The 12,823-nt window shown below is 29.7% G+C and overlaps 1 protein-coding gene across 1 annotated transcript; it reads right to left on the reverse strand.

Annotated features, from left to right (window-relative positions):
• Positions 1-3,460: 3,460 nt before the first annotated feature.
• Positions 3,461-4,216, reverse strand: LOC132606898 (proteinase inhibitor I-B-like). The gene is made up of 3 exons (XM_060320567.1): positions 4,058-4,216; positions 3,867-3,941; positions 3,461-3,801 (listed from the first exon to the last, which is right to left on the reverse strand). Exons 1-3 carry the CDS (start codon positions 4,101-4,103, stop codon positions 3,599-3,601), a joined length of 324 nt encoding a protein of 107 aa, XP_060176550.1. The 5' UTR covers positions 4,104-4,216; the 3' UTR covers positions 3,461-3,598.
• Between the last annotated feature and the right edge of the window lie 8,607 nt (positions 4,217-12,823).

Genomic DNA, 12,823 nt, shown 5'->3' on the forward strand with positions numbered 1-12,823 from the left:
TGACCAGAAGAATTGTGTGAAATAAGTGAATTTATCCAGTTGAGGCATTCTTGATTGATTGAGACAAAACGATTCCCTCAATACAGATATATATTATAAGTATATTCTTAGTATATTTTAGGTATTTTCCTAACTTAATATAAGTAAGAATATGAACACAAGTACATAAAAGAAAGCTCAATGAGCCATATATTTTATTCATTAATGGATAACATTTATTGCAAGTTGTAGTGTTTTTAACTTCCAAATAATACATGAGTTGCAAAAAAATAGTATCAGAATAAAATAAAAAAATGTGAATCATTTCGCTAATCTCCGCAATATTAAATTTGGTCATTGAGATATCTTCAAAGTCTTCCATTTGGTCTACTCCACTTGCTATCAAATCTTCAATCTCTTCCTCTTCGCCTTCCACCGCTTCTATGTTTTGGTTGCGTCACTCCGATCTAATCCAATCGCGAATGCAAACTAGTACTTGCGAGCTAAATTCGGATAATGAGTATCTATAGTCTTCAATTTGTTTGTCTTCCTTGGATAAATGCATTTCAGAAGCCACGGTTGATATTTGAACCATAAGGATATCTCGAGCCATTCTTGAAAGTATCGGATGACTCGGCTTGTATTTCTTTCACCATGCTAAGAGGTCCAAATCATCTAGTTGGTTGATATCCACATTTGGCTGCATCAAATAAAGGTGATATTCATCAAAATTTGCATCATGAGAAGGAGTTATATGTGAATGTAAAACTTTTAAATTCGACAAATTCGGCAAGCCCTTTTTGCTACTTTGAGAAGTAGTACGACGTTGAGCAACGGGTGTAGCACTTTCTTCAAAAGTAGAATAATGAGTAAAAACTTTTCTAAATCGGCATCAACCGTGAGCTCGGCGTCAAGTAAAGATGGTCTAACTCCCTCGGAAATTTCTAAATATTTATAAATTTGACCAACCAGTCCTCTAGTATAAAATATTTTAAAACAAGAATTTAAAAGAGAAACCAATATAAATAAAGTTGGGATGAAAAAAATACTTCTTAAATTTTGTTGTCATAGAAAATATAGCCGCTTGATAACCGGATTTATCTTTATACTCATATAAAACTCTAGCTATTTGCGTTAAGTAGGTTAAAATTCCGGTTACTGTGGGATAAAATTGTCTAGAAAAGTAAGAGTTGCATTATAAATTTTTTATAAAAGTTCAATACATTCCTTAACATCTTCTCAATCATTATTATTTATCCACTCATCACTTTCCGTATTAAAATGACTGTGAACTTGTTATATGGGAATCCTATAATCATATACTTATTGTAACATAATGTAAATGTTAAAAAAGCTATAATTATTTTTTTTTCCACCCAATTATCATCAACCCAATGACATGTAATAGCAAAAAAATCTAACTTGTGAAGACTAAGACCAATATCGGCGGTAAGAGAAATACTACAATTTAAAGAATTAAATACATGGAGCAAATAAAATCTATATTTTTTTTTATATAAATCAATAATATCCGATCTACAAGTACTTCTAAGAATACCCTCAAACAACAGATTATAACAATGTTGAATGTAAGAACAAAACCCAAATCCGAAGGAAAGAAATGGTAGAGCATTCAAAGTAACCATTTTAGTTATTTCTATATGATCTTTTTTCTTGTCATTGCTATCAATTTTACCATTTCGTGGGTCTATTGTTTGTTGAATACCCTCCACATTTGAACCCATTTTCTCTCCCCAAACATCCTTATGTCTAACTCTCATATGGCGGGTTAGTGAACACATTTCATCATCCTTACTAGCTTGTTGCCTGTAAACAAATTCTTTTGCACATATATTACATATAGCTAATTGTCATAAATTTTCAAATTCTAGCGGTTGGCTTACGAGTTTATTGCGGTTTGTCTTGTGTATGTGATTGTGCAGGATGTGTATTTCCTATGAGATTTTCGGGAGCTTGTGTTTCATCATCATCATCAATTTCATTGAAAGTGACGGGATAGTGTTGCATTATCTCATGATCTAAAAGTGAATTATACAATATTAATACCTAAATTAAGTATTTCACCAATATTAATATCTAAATTAGGTATTTCGTTCACAAATGTTTTCTCCATAAACCCATCCCTACCACTACCACTACTACCGCCATCATGTCTCACTCTTTTCGACATTATTAAATAGTAATAATTTAAACCACAAGTAAATAAATCACAAGAAAATAAATTGCGAAAAAATAACGACAGAGTTGGAACGAAGGTACCAAATTGTCAAACTAATTTCCACCAAAGTGAAGACGACTAGAATTGCAAACTCACCAAAGCTTTGAAGCTTCTTCGGATTGTTGCAAAATCACCAATTCCACCAATAATTTTTTTTATATATAATTTCAAAATATAAAATTGTAACTAGAATAAAGCTTTATAGTATTTAATTGAGAGAAATTTAAAGTGGCTTATTGTTGCAAAATAACTATAATTGAGAGAAAGAGAATAGTGAACTGACGTTGATGAAAATGAAATGGAGAATGGTTTATATAAGGGTGAGAGATGAGTTAAAGTGTATAAAAAAAGTTTGGGGGGTTGGGGACCAAAGGGAGGCCAAAATGGCCGTTTGTAGCCGTTGCAATGGCCATTTTTATAAAATGGACCGTTGGCCAATAGTTCAGTGTACTGCAACAATATTAAAAAAATGATCGATTAATCGGTCACATTTTTTAAAAACCAGCCCGGTATAGAAACCTAATAGACCGTGACCGGTAAACCGGTGCACCGATTCCAATTACGAGTTCCGAGTTCGATTACCGATTCAGACCTGTTGACAGGCTTACGTGTGGGCATTATTTTATTGTTTTTGTTCGTCCTTTGCATTTATGATGTTTTGAGCATATTCCTAAAGTTATGCTCTAGATACAAGTTAATCTTGGGGATTGTAACAGAACAGGTCTTGCGAGTCCTGTAGTCGTAGTTTGTTGACTACTCCATCCGTTTATTTTTATTTGTCTATTTTTAAAATTTTCACGTTATTTAAATTATAATAAATAAAATATATAATTTATTAATATATTCATATTAATTGGTGCATATTTTTATCAAATTTAAAAAATAAATTAAAATAATTATTTAATATTATAAGTAAAACAAAAAAAAAATTGTGTTTTTTTGAATAACTAAAAATGATAAGTAAAAGTAAAAATATATTTTTAAAATATTAGATAAATAAAAGTGAACTGAGAGAGTATTTGACGGTGGTGTCTTTAATTTGCGATTCATAGAGAGTCTTTTCCTTGTAAATTGTAATGCATAAAAAGGGAATTGGGTAAGGTGTTTGGACAACCAAGAGTTCTATTTTTTAGAATCCTTTTTTAGGTCACTCCACCTGCATCTTTATTTTCAAAGGTAATGGTTGAAACACAATAAAAATGCAATGGTTAACAATTATAAACAGAACGGAGAGGATGATAGTAATATACAAAAAGCCACACTTATTTATCACCAAATGGTGTAATACATGGAGACATTAACCATACACCTCCAAAGTTATTTTCATGGGGCTAACTAGTTTGACATACTTAAACACTCGATGCGAGTAATTTTTCCCCCTTAAGTAACTCGAGGAGTTTGCACAACAATGTCCAACACATTAACAAAGAGACGAACTCGATCACATCTAAAATCTAATGTCACTGGAGAACCATTCAGTACATTTGGAACATTAGTTAGTTTTGGATTTTCCTTCTGAATAATTTGCTTCGCAAGGACAGCTGGCACACCAAGAAGCTCTGGCCATTGGTCCTTTGTCACTCCTATAATTTACATATAATTAGAAATTAGTAAAATGCATATATATATGAAAGAGTAAAAATCAAACCTGGGCAACCAGACTGAGCCACATCAAGCTGAAAGACATCGACTTCCAAATTTCGAGCAGTGAGAGGTTGAAAGACTGTTCATAGAATAAATTTACATTAAATTTTGTGTTAATAAATAGGCATAAATGTGAATAAAAAGTACATATAAAAGTAAATGTGGGGATTTATGAGAAAGGGAAATAGGACTAACGTGATGCAAGAAGCAAGAAAGCAACCACGAGAGCTAACTTCTCCATTAGTATTTGCTGGCTAAATTTCTAATTGCTTTGAAGAATTAACTTAAGCAAACCAAGTTGTTTTGTGATGTGTTTGATTTCATTTTGTTATAGAGGGTTATTTATAGGAAAGTTTTTGCCTCAATTACATGCATGAGTGAGTTGTTTTTCTCATGAGCAGCCATAGTACACTAATAATGTTGAAGATAAGCTTGATGAGTTGTCAACACGAGTCACTTTTTTTTTTTTTTTTTTTTTTTTTTTTAGGAAATACATCGTTACCTACCTCAACTATAACACATTTTTCAAAAGACACCTAACACTCCCTTATTCTTGTTCAAAGTAGATTTATCACCCCTTATGAGTCCTTTCACTCTCTAATAGTGCGTGAGATAAGAAAAAAAATACTTTTTTTGTTAAAAAAAAGTTTAAATATGTTATTAAACTATTGAAAATTACTTATTCATGTCAATTATCAATAGTTTAACGTATTTATACCATCGAACTATCAGAAATGACTCATTTATGTCATTCATCAATACTTTGACTCATTTATGACATCGCCCGTAACCAAAATAACTCATCTATGTCAGCTTTCATTAATCCAATTTTACAATACTAGATATGACATGTAGCCTCCAATTAGATTATGATTGTACGTGGGTAGGGTGTATGAGTCGAATTTTTTATTAATTTGAAATTTAAAATTGGATTGATTTAATTAAACTATGTAAATCTCTAATTAAAGGTCACTTATCATTGTTGGTATTATAAAATCTGCACTAATAAAAATTGGCATAAATGAGTTATTTTAGTAACAGGTGATGACATAAATGAGCTAAATTACTGATGAGTGGTATAAATGAGTCATTTTTTATATTTCAATAGCATAAATGAGCTAAACTATTGATGAGTGATATAAATAAATCATTTGCAATAGTCCGATGACATATTTGAATTTTTTCTTTTTTTTTATTCATTTTAACATGGTTTCATTAAAAATATCTTTCCTTTTGCTTTATTTATTTTATTTAATATTTTCTTTTTCCTTACCTTTTTCACCAAGAAGACCCAATTGGTTACCCTTTTTCTTCTTTTTCTTTTTTTTTCCCTCTGTTTCTTCAAGTTCGTTCTTCTATAGATTTTTCCGATTCATCCTTATTCTCTGTCTTTTTTTTGCTTTTGATTTTTTTTTTTATGGAGTTTGAGGTAAATCGTGGAGATGGAATGGTGGTTTGAAGGTGATTTTTAATTTTTAAAGGTTAATTTGGTGATGGTTAGTGCTATTTGTGATTGATAATTTAATGGTGGTTCTTTCAATTCTGGCCGGTTTTGAAAAATAATACTTTTGGTTTCTGTCTTATTCTGTTTTCTTTTTTAGTTGGGTTCATTGAATTTTTTCCCTTCTGCAAAATGGAAGTTGAAAATGGTGAGGTTAAGGGATATTAATTTGGGGGTCAGAAATTGCATAGATGCTGATTTAAATTTTAGATTTGATTTGATGCTGATATTAATTATTTGATGGTGATTTGGTAACTTTTCTGTTGTGCTGTGGTGATGCAGTGGCGGCGATGGGATGGCTAAAGTGGGTGAGGGAGGGTGGGACTTGGGAGGACTTCCACAGAAGTTGAGGTGAAGAGGAAAAATGAAAGAAAAGAAACAAAAGGAATCAAATGGAATTGGTCATGTTTTATTCTTATAAGATGTGGATCTATCTCTGATAAACTCTATAATTGTTATAATGATAATCGCACCAACTAATAATATCAAGGAAGAGTTTATAATAATGAGAAAAGGCTGATTAACTTAATAGTTAAATGAGTTTTTTTTAATTATGATACATCGATTACTTAGTAATATTTAGGAACCGTTTCGAATCATGTGATGAAGTCATATTTGGATATGTAATTTGAATTTTTTAAATTGCTATTTTTTTATAAATATAAAAATCTCATAAGTTGTGAAAATTATCAAAATTTTCTCAATTCTTATACAATCTTATCAAATAAGTAAATCATAGTTCATAATGAAATTAATACGCTATTAGAATACCTTTCTAAAAAATACAACATTAATTGATTAAATATTTTAATAAAAAAGAAAATTTAACATGAATAGTAATGTAATTACTCTTTAAATATAATTTTCTCACATGGTAAACATGATTGATAAATATATCTACAAGCTTATGAGCCTTTTTTTATAAATATAAACGTTTGAGTCAAATTTTATATTTATATTTTTTAAAATTATGATTTCAAATCTCAAATCATGTCTTTTTGAATGATTTGAAATTTCATCTCATGTGATGAAATTTGAGATAAAATTGTGTGTCCAAATATCTATTTAGAATGTTTTTAAGATGTTATGATATGGTTATGGAATGCCATTTTCTACTCTATAGAAGAGTGAAGAGCTAGGACGATCAAGGGCAATTTGATCAGTTGACAAAACATCCCAGCTCAGAATTGATGTATATTATGCGGTGAGAACATTGAATTTCTAAAAAACCAGACAACGATTTAATTTTAATAGTATCCCTAGCTACTGCAATCACATGTGACTATCAATGCAAGATTTTGAATTCACTTATTGTCACGTGTGTGTACTATGTGTAGATTTCTAAAATTGCGGGCCCTGTTTTTTCTTTGCTTTGTGAAGGTTTCAGACAAGTTTTTTTCCTTTTTTTCTGGACCAGTCAAATATGTAAGTGGTAAAATTAGCATACAAGGCAAATTGAATTTCTTTTTCTCTTAAATTAGCGTGACATAAACTAATTTTTTTTTTCGATTTTTGCTACTTCAAATGAAATTAATTCATTTAAGAGTATTCACTGAAATTTTAAATATTTTAATTTTTTAAATAGAGAATATATGTGAACTTTGTATCATTATAGACAGAAGAGGAGTCATGATTTTTCTCCAACAGTTCAAAAATATAAAAGAGTAAGAAATCAGGAAGCCAAGGAGTTCAACATCTACTATTTATACATAAAAAAAAATTAACCTTGCATATATATATGAAAAATTTTCGCCGAGGGAGGTTCGGGTGAACACCCTGACCATCACTTGGCTCCGCCCCTGATTATAGACCCTTAAAATTTAATTTAAGAATATGAATTGATATGAGTTTGATTTAATTTTAAACTTTACTGAATTAAAATTTGATAAAAAGAATAAATATGTTTTGGGTTCAATCTACATACATTGACAAAAGAAAATCACAGATTGCTTGCTTTACTTTTCAAATTGTTAACTAATGCTTAATGCTGCTATTTTCATGAAAAATTGAGAAATTTGAGTTTCTACAAGCTTTACGTTCATAAATAGCCGACGTAATAAAATGAAGCAATGAATATAGAGAGCTAACTATTTATTGACCATGTTTTAAACATACACTTATTGGCAATTGAGAAGTGAAAGAATTTAAGCAAATTCATATATAGAAAAATAGTTTAATTTGAGACTATATAACCAATTAACATTAATAAGATTTTTTTTTCTGGAATAGCAAAAATATATTCCGGCCAAGAAATTATTTATTTTTTGTTAATTTGATATGTAATCGTAAATTGGAAACATAAAAAACTTCAGTAAATGAATTTAAAATGAAAATCTCAAAGAAAATGTGTTGATGGTTTGTGTATGTAGAATGTTTATTACATTGATAAAAATGATATAAGGGCCTATTAACTATGTAATACAGTGGCGAAGTTAGATTTTTTTTAAGGGTATTCAAGCTTTAATAAATATATATAAAAAAATTGTTTGCCTATATAAATAGTATAATTTTGTATATGTTCTGCAATAAAAGTTATTCGGCTAATCACCCTCAATGTGACTACAGCAGTGCTTTGTATCATTTTCCGTCAAAGATAGAAACAAATATTGTATTATGCTAAAAAAAAATCTGATATTAGTTAAGACAAATTACATGCTTAGCTTCATTTGATAAAAAAATGCACCTCTTAGTTATTAATTCAACGTGTGAGCGAGAAATTGAAATGAATGGCTTTCATGACAATGACACACAAAAGAAAATTCATTCTCATGAATTTATGTGATTACATAACGATAAGGAACAGCCTGAAGTTAAATTTGAGCGTCTTACAAAAAATAAATTGTTATCATACTTGATTCTAACAATTCTTGACAAAATTGAAGGATTAAGTTACTTTAGTTATTCAAAAGTTTTGGTTATGACCATCAAATTGCTGGTCAAAATAGCTACTCTGTTCATGCTATTTTAAAAAATAAAATAAAAAATCAATATCTTCATTTTTTTCTTTTTAATACTCCTCAAAAAGGCACAATAACAATAAAAACTTCTTTTGCACAATATGTAATTGATCTAAAGTTTATAATTAGTTATATTGGGCCCGTGTGAGCATGGGCTTAAATTGTCTAGTATATACTAAGTATGATATTTATCTTGTTACAAACAATGTTTATCTTTTTGCTTTAACTAAATTTTTATTAAATGGAAAAAGGGTCGTACCCCACTATTTCGGAAAAGGGTTAAAAATATCTCTCATTATAAATTTGGGTTAAAAATATCTTTTCTGTCATAAAAGTTTTCAAATATACTTTTGTCTTGACGGAATTCCCTAAAATAATCCAATTTCATTTTTAAACTTGTTCCATTTAAACGAGACCCAACTAAACAATAAACTCATATGAGTTACCCGTTCTTGTGCCTAGTGGCTCAAATGTAGGATCGGGAATAAGTTGATCGCATATGAGTTTTTTATGTAATTGGATCGGGTTTAAATGAAACGGATTTAAAAATGAAATAAAGTTATTTTGGGAGAATTGGAGATTTCGGTTAAGACAAAGATATATTTTTGAAAATTTTAATAACCGGAGAGGTATTTTTTATCCAAATTTATAACAGAGAATATTTTTAGCCCTTTTTTTAAAATAGAAGGTATTTTTTTTTTTTACCTTTTTCCCTTTATTTTAAGGTTGATTGTTTCACAAATTACGTTTTCTGCATATTGCTTTTGAACCTGTTAATGGTTATAAAATCAATAAATAAAATGTGGCGGTAAGAAATGTAATGCTCTACGGCTCTACCCAAGACAAAGTAGGTGATCAACTCTTTTTGTCCTATATCATGTGATATTCTGAAATTAATTTTCTTTGCTCTTTATGTACATTTAATAACTTAAATAACAATAAATAAATACATATATGAGGACTCGGATCTTTAGATTTTTTTTTTTGTGGTGGTGGGGAGTTTGTAAATATTTTAATCAAAGGACATCAGACACGTTTTTTTTTTTTGGATTGGTTATCAGTTTGAATTTTTTAAATATCTCAACTTAAAAATCCAACGACCAATATATATTTTAAAAAAAGAGCAACTTACACAAATGATTATATTTTTTGATATATTTATACTTTTGCTAATTATATTTTACAGCTATAATAACATGTATTCCAATTCACTATATTTTGTTGTATTCAATTCAGATGTATTCATTCGTAACTACTTTTATACTGTATTCAACTTATTGTATTTTAATTCAATTGTATTCAAACTATATAAGTGCAAACAAATAGAGGGATATTCAGTTGTATTCAAATTCACTGTATTTATTTATATACAAAATCTTTTTCGAAATACAAGTGAAAAATACATAAAGAAATACTTTATTTTACATTAAAAAAATAACGAATAAATTGAAATACACTGAGATCTGAAATAAAAAAAATACACTCAAATTTGAAATCTTAAATACATCATCGAAATTTTTTCCACCGCTGATAGCAATGCCATCGTCTGATAAGGATCCAACTAATTCTTTCTATGTATTCAACACAAAAACAAATGTATGAGATATATAGAGATTATAGTTTACCCGAAGTTCTTGTGCAATAACATGCTTGGATCAAAACCTCAGCCACTAGGACGACCAAGGGCAATTTGGTCAGTTGACGAAAAATCCAGCTCAGAATTGATGTACATCGTTCAGTGAGAACATTAAATTTCCTAAAAAACCAGGCAATGATTTAATTTTTATAGTATCCCTAACTACTGCAATCACACGTGACTATCAATGCAAGATTTTGAATTCACTTATTGCCACGTTTGTGTACTACGTGTAGCTTTCTAAAATTGTGGGCCCTGTTTTGTTGTTTGCCTTATGAAGGTTTCATACAAGCTTTTGCCTTTTCTGACCAGACAAATATGTAAGTGGTAAAATTAGCATCCAAGGCCAATTCAATTTCTTTTTTCTCGAGAGCCGGGACATGATTTAAAATCATAATTTTAAATTATGATTTAAAATTATATTTAAATATATAATTTAAATATTTTAAATTATAATTTCTCTTATAGACATAAAAAGCTTATAAGTTGTGAAAAATATCAAACTATTTTCAATTTTATACAATCTTACCAAATGAGCAAGTTATAGTTCATTCAAAATTAATACGTTGTCAGAAGGCCTTTCTAAAAAATACAACATCAATTAATGAAATTTAGTTCAATAAAAATAAAAATTTAACATGAATAGTAATGCAACTACTCTTTAATAGAATTCTCCCACATAGGAGACATAAATAATGGTTGGTGGAAGTTAATGAGGTTGGTAATTAATTATGGGGTAATTGCTAAAAATATTTACCAAATTATGGGTCTTTTTTATAAAATATAAATTTATAGGTCAAGTTTTATATTTAATTTTTTTGAAACCATGATTTGAAGCCATGAGATGAAATTCATGTCCAAACGCTGATTTCATCTTATGGTTTCAAATCATAATTTCAAATCGCATGTCTAAACGCCTAAGTAAATTAGCGTGACGTCAAACTAATTTTTCTATTTTTGCTACCTGAATTGCAATTAAGGTGCATTAAGAGTATTCACTGAAATTTTAAATATAGTAATTTTTTAAATAGAGAATATAAGTGAACTTTGTATCATTATAGACCCTTAAAATTTAATTTAAGAATATGAATTAATATGAGTTTGATTTAATTTTAAACTTTTCCGAATTAAAATTTAATAAAAAGAATAAATATATTATGGGTTCAATCTACATACATTGACAAAAAAAAAAAAAAAAAAACACAGATTGCTTGCTTTACTTTTCAAATTGATAACTAATGCTTAATGCTGCTATTTTGATGAAAAATTGAGAAATTTGAGTTTCTATAAGGTATACGTTCCTATATAGCCAACATAATAAAATGAAGCAATGTATATAGAGAGCTAACTATTTTATTGACCATATTTTAAACATACACTTATTGGCAATTGGAGAAGTGGAAGAATTTAAGCAGATTCATGTATAGAAAAATATTTTAATTTGAAATTATATAACCAATTAACATTAATAATATTTTTTTTCTGGAATAGCAAAAAGATATTCCGGCCAAGAAATTATTTGTTTTTTTGTTAATTAGATATGTAATCATAAATTGAAAAAGAGCGGCACAAGAGTACCGTTAACGCAACAAAATACTGCGTTAAAGGACCTAACCGTAACGGCACGGTTAAATCCTTTAACGCAATATTTTGCTGCGCTAAAGGATATCCCCTCTCTTCTTTAGCACAGTAAAATACTGCGCTATAAAACCCGTCAGATTCCATCACTGGTCCCCCCAACCACTCTTAAAAAACAAAAAACCTCCATTAAAGGTCGAAAAAACCTCGGGCCCACTTCCAAAAACGTCAGTCTCTATTCAAATTTGGTCTGAAAAGTTTAGATTCTTGATACATTCAAGTCAAGAATCAAGATTCAAAGGTTGAATTTTTTCGTACAACTCGATTAAAACAACCCTACAACAAGCTTCAATCAAGGTATTACACTATCAGTTTTTTTTTTATTTTGTTAAATACATTATATCCTAAGCATGTTTAACGTTTCATAGTCGTAAATTTCTATTTTTTTGCCCGTTGATCGCTTGCAATAGCTTTGCTACTGCTTTTGTTTTTTGTTAATTAATTATTTGTTACTTGATTATGAATTGTTTATTGTTTAATTGAGTATGAATTGTTAATTTATTAATTGTTTATGACTTGTTTAATTAGAAAAAATATAGTAATCTACTATTATTTGTAGATTAATAATAGTAGACTGTTGATGGGAAGAAGACTGTTGGGTTTTCTTGGATAGAGGGAGAGAGAGGGAGGGAGAGAGAGAGAGAGAGAGAGAGAGAGAGAGAATAAATGAAAACAGTGATTCCAGCGTGAGCAATGATTCCAGCGTGAACAGTGATTCCGGCGTGAGCACGCTTTGTCTAACTGGAAATGGCACCTCTGTTTTTTTATATCCTTGCAGCTAATTTACATTCTTGCATTACTTGTATCGTTCTTGTCGTAGTAGTTACACTTTCATCTAGATTATTATTAACTTGTATTTTAGTATTGATTCCGACCTGTTTTAGTAGTTTATATTTGCTTTACTGGCTTTGGTAGACGATGGTGGACTAGGGTCATGTTCTCGGACGGGGCTGAGGGTTGGGAAGGGAAGGGTAGGTGGGTGAGTAGGGACTTGGAATATTGAGACTCTAATGGGGAAGCCCATCGAACTAGTTAAGATTCTTAAGAAGAGGAGGAATAATATAGCTTGTGTCTAGGAGACTAAATGGGTAGGATCCAGGGCTAAAGATGTGGATGGGTATAAGTTATGATTCTCAGGTAGGTCGACAGATAGGAATGGGGTAGGCATTTTAGTAGATAATGACTTAAGAGACCAGGTGGTAGGGTTTAAGAGAGTCAGTGATAGGTTG

Source organism: Lycium barbarum, chromosome 8 (assembly GCF_019175385.1).
Source record: "Lycium barbarum isolate Lr01 chromosome 8, ASM1917538v2, whole genome shotgun sequence".
Lineage (NCBI taxonomy): Eukaryota > Viridiplantae > Streptophyta > Magnoliopsida > Solanales > Solanaceae > Lycium > Lycium barbarum.

Excerpts from the sequence above, each read along its gene's own strand:
- LOC132606898 (XM_060320567.1), bottom strand. The coding sequence starts at position 4,103 with ATGGAGAAGTTAGCTCTCGTGGTTGCTTTCTTGCTTCTTGCATCAC. Across the intron at positions 3,942-4,057 it reads TTTCTTGCTTCTTGCATCAC|TCTTTCAACCTCTCACTGCT; the intron begins GTTAGTCCTATT and ends TTCTATGAACAG. Across the intron at positions 3,802-3,866 it reads GGCTCAGTCTGGTTGCCCAG|GAGTGACAAAGGACCAATGG; the intron begins GTTTGATTTTTA and ends TGTAAATTATAG.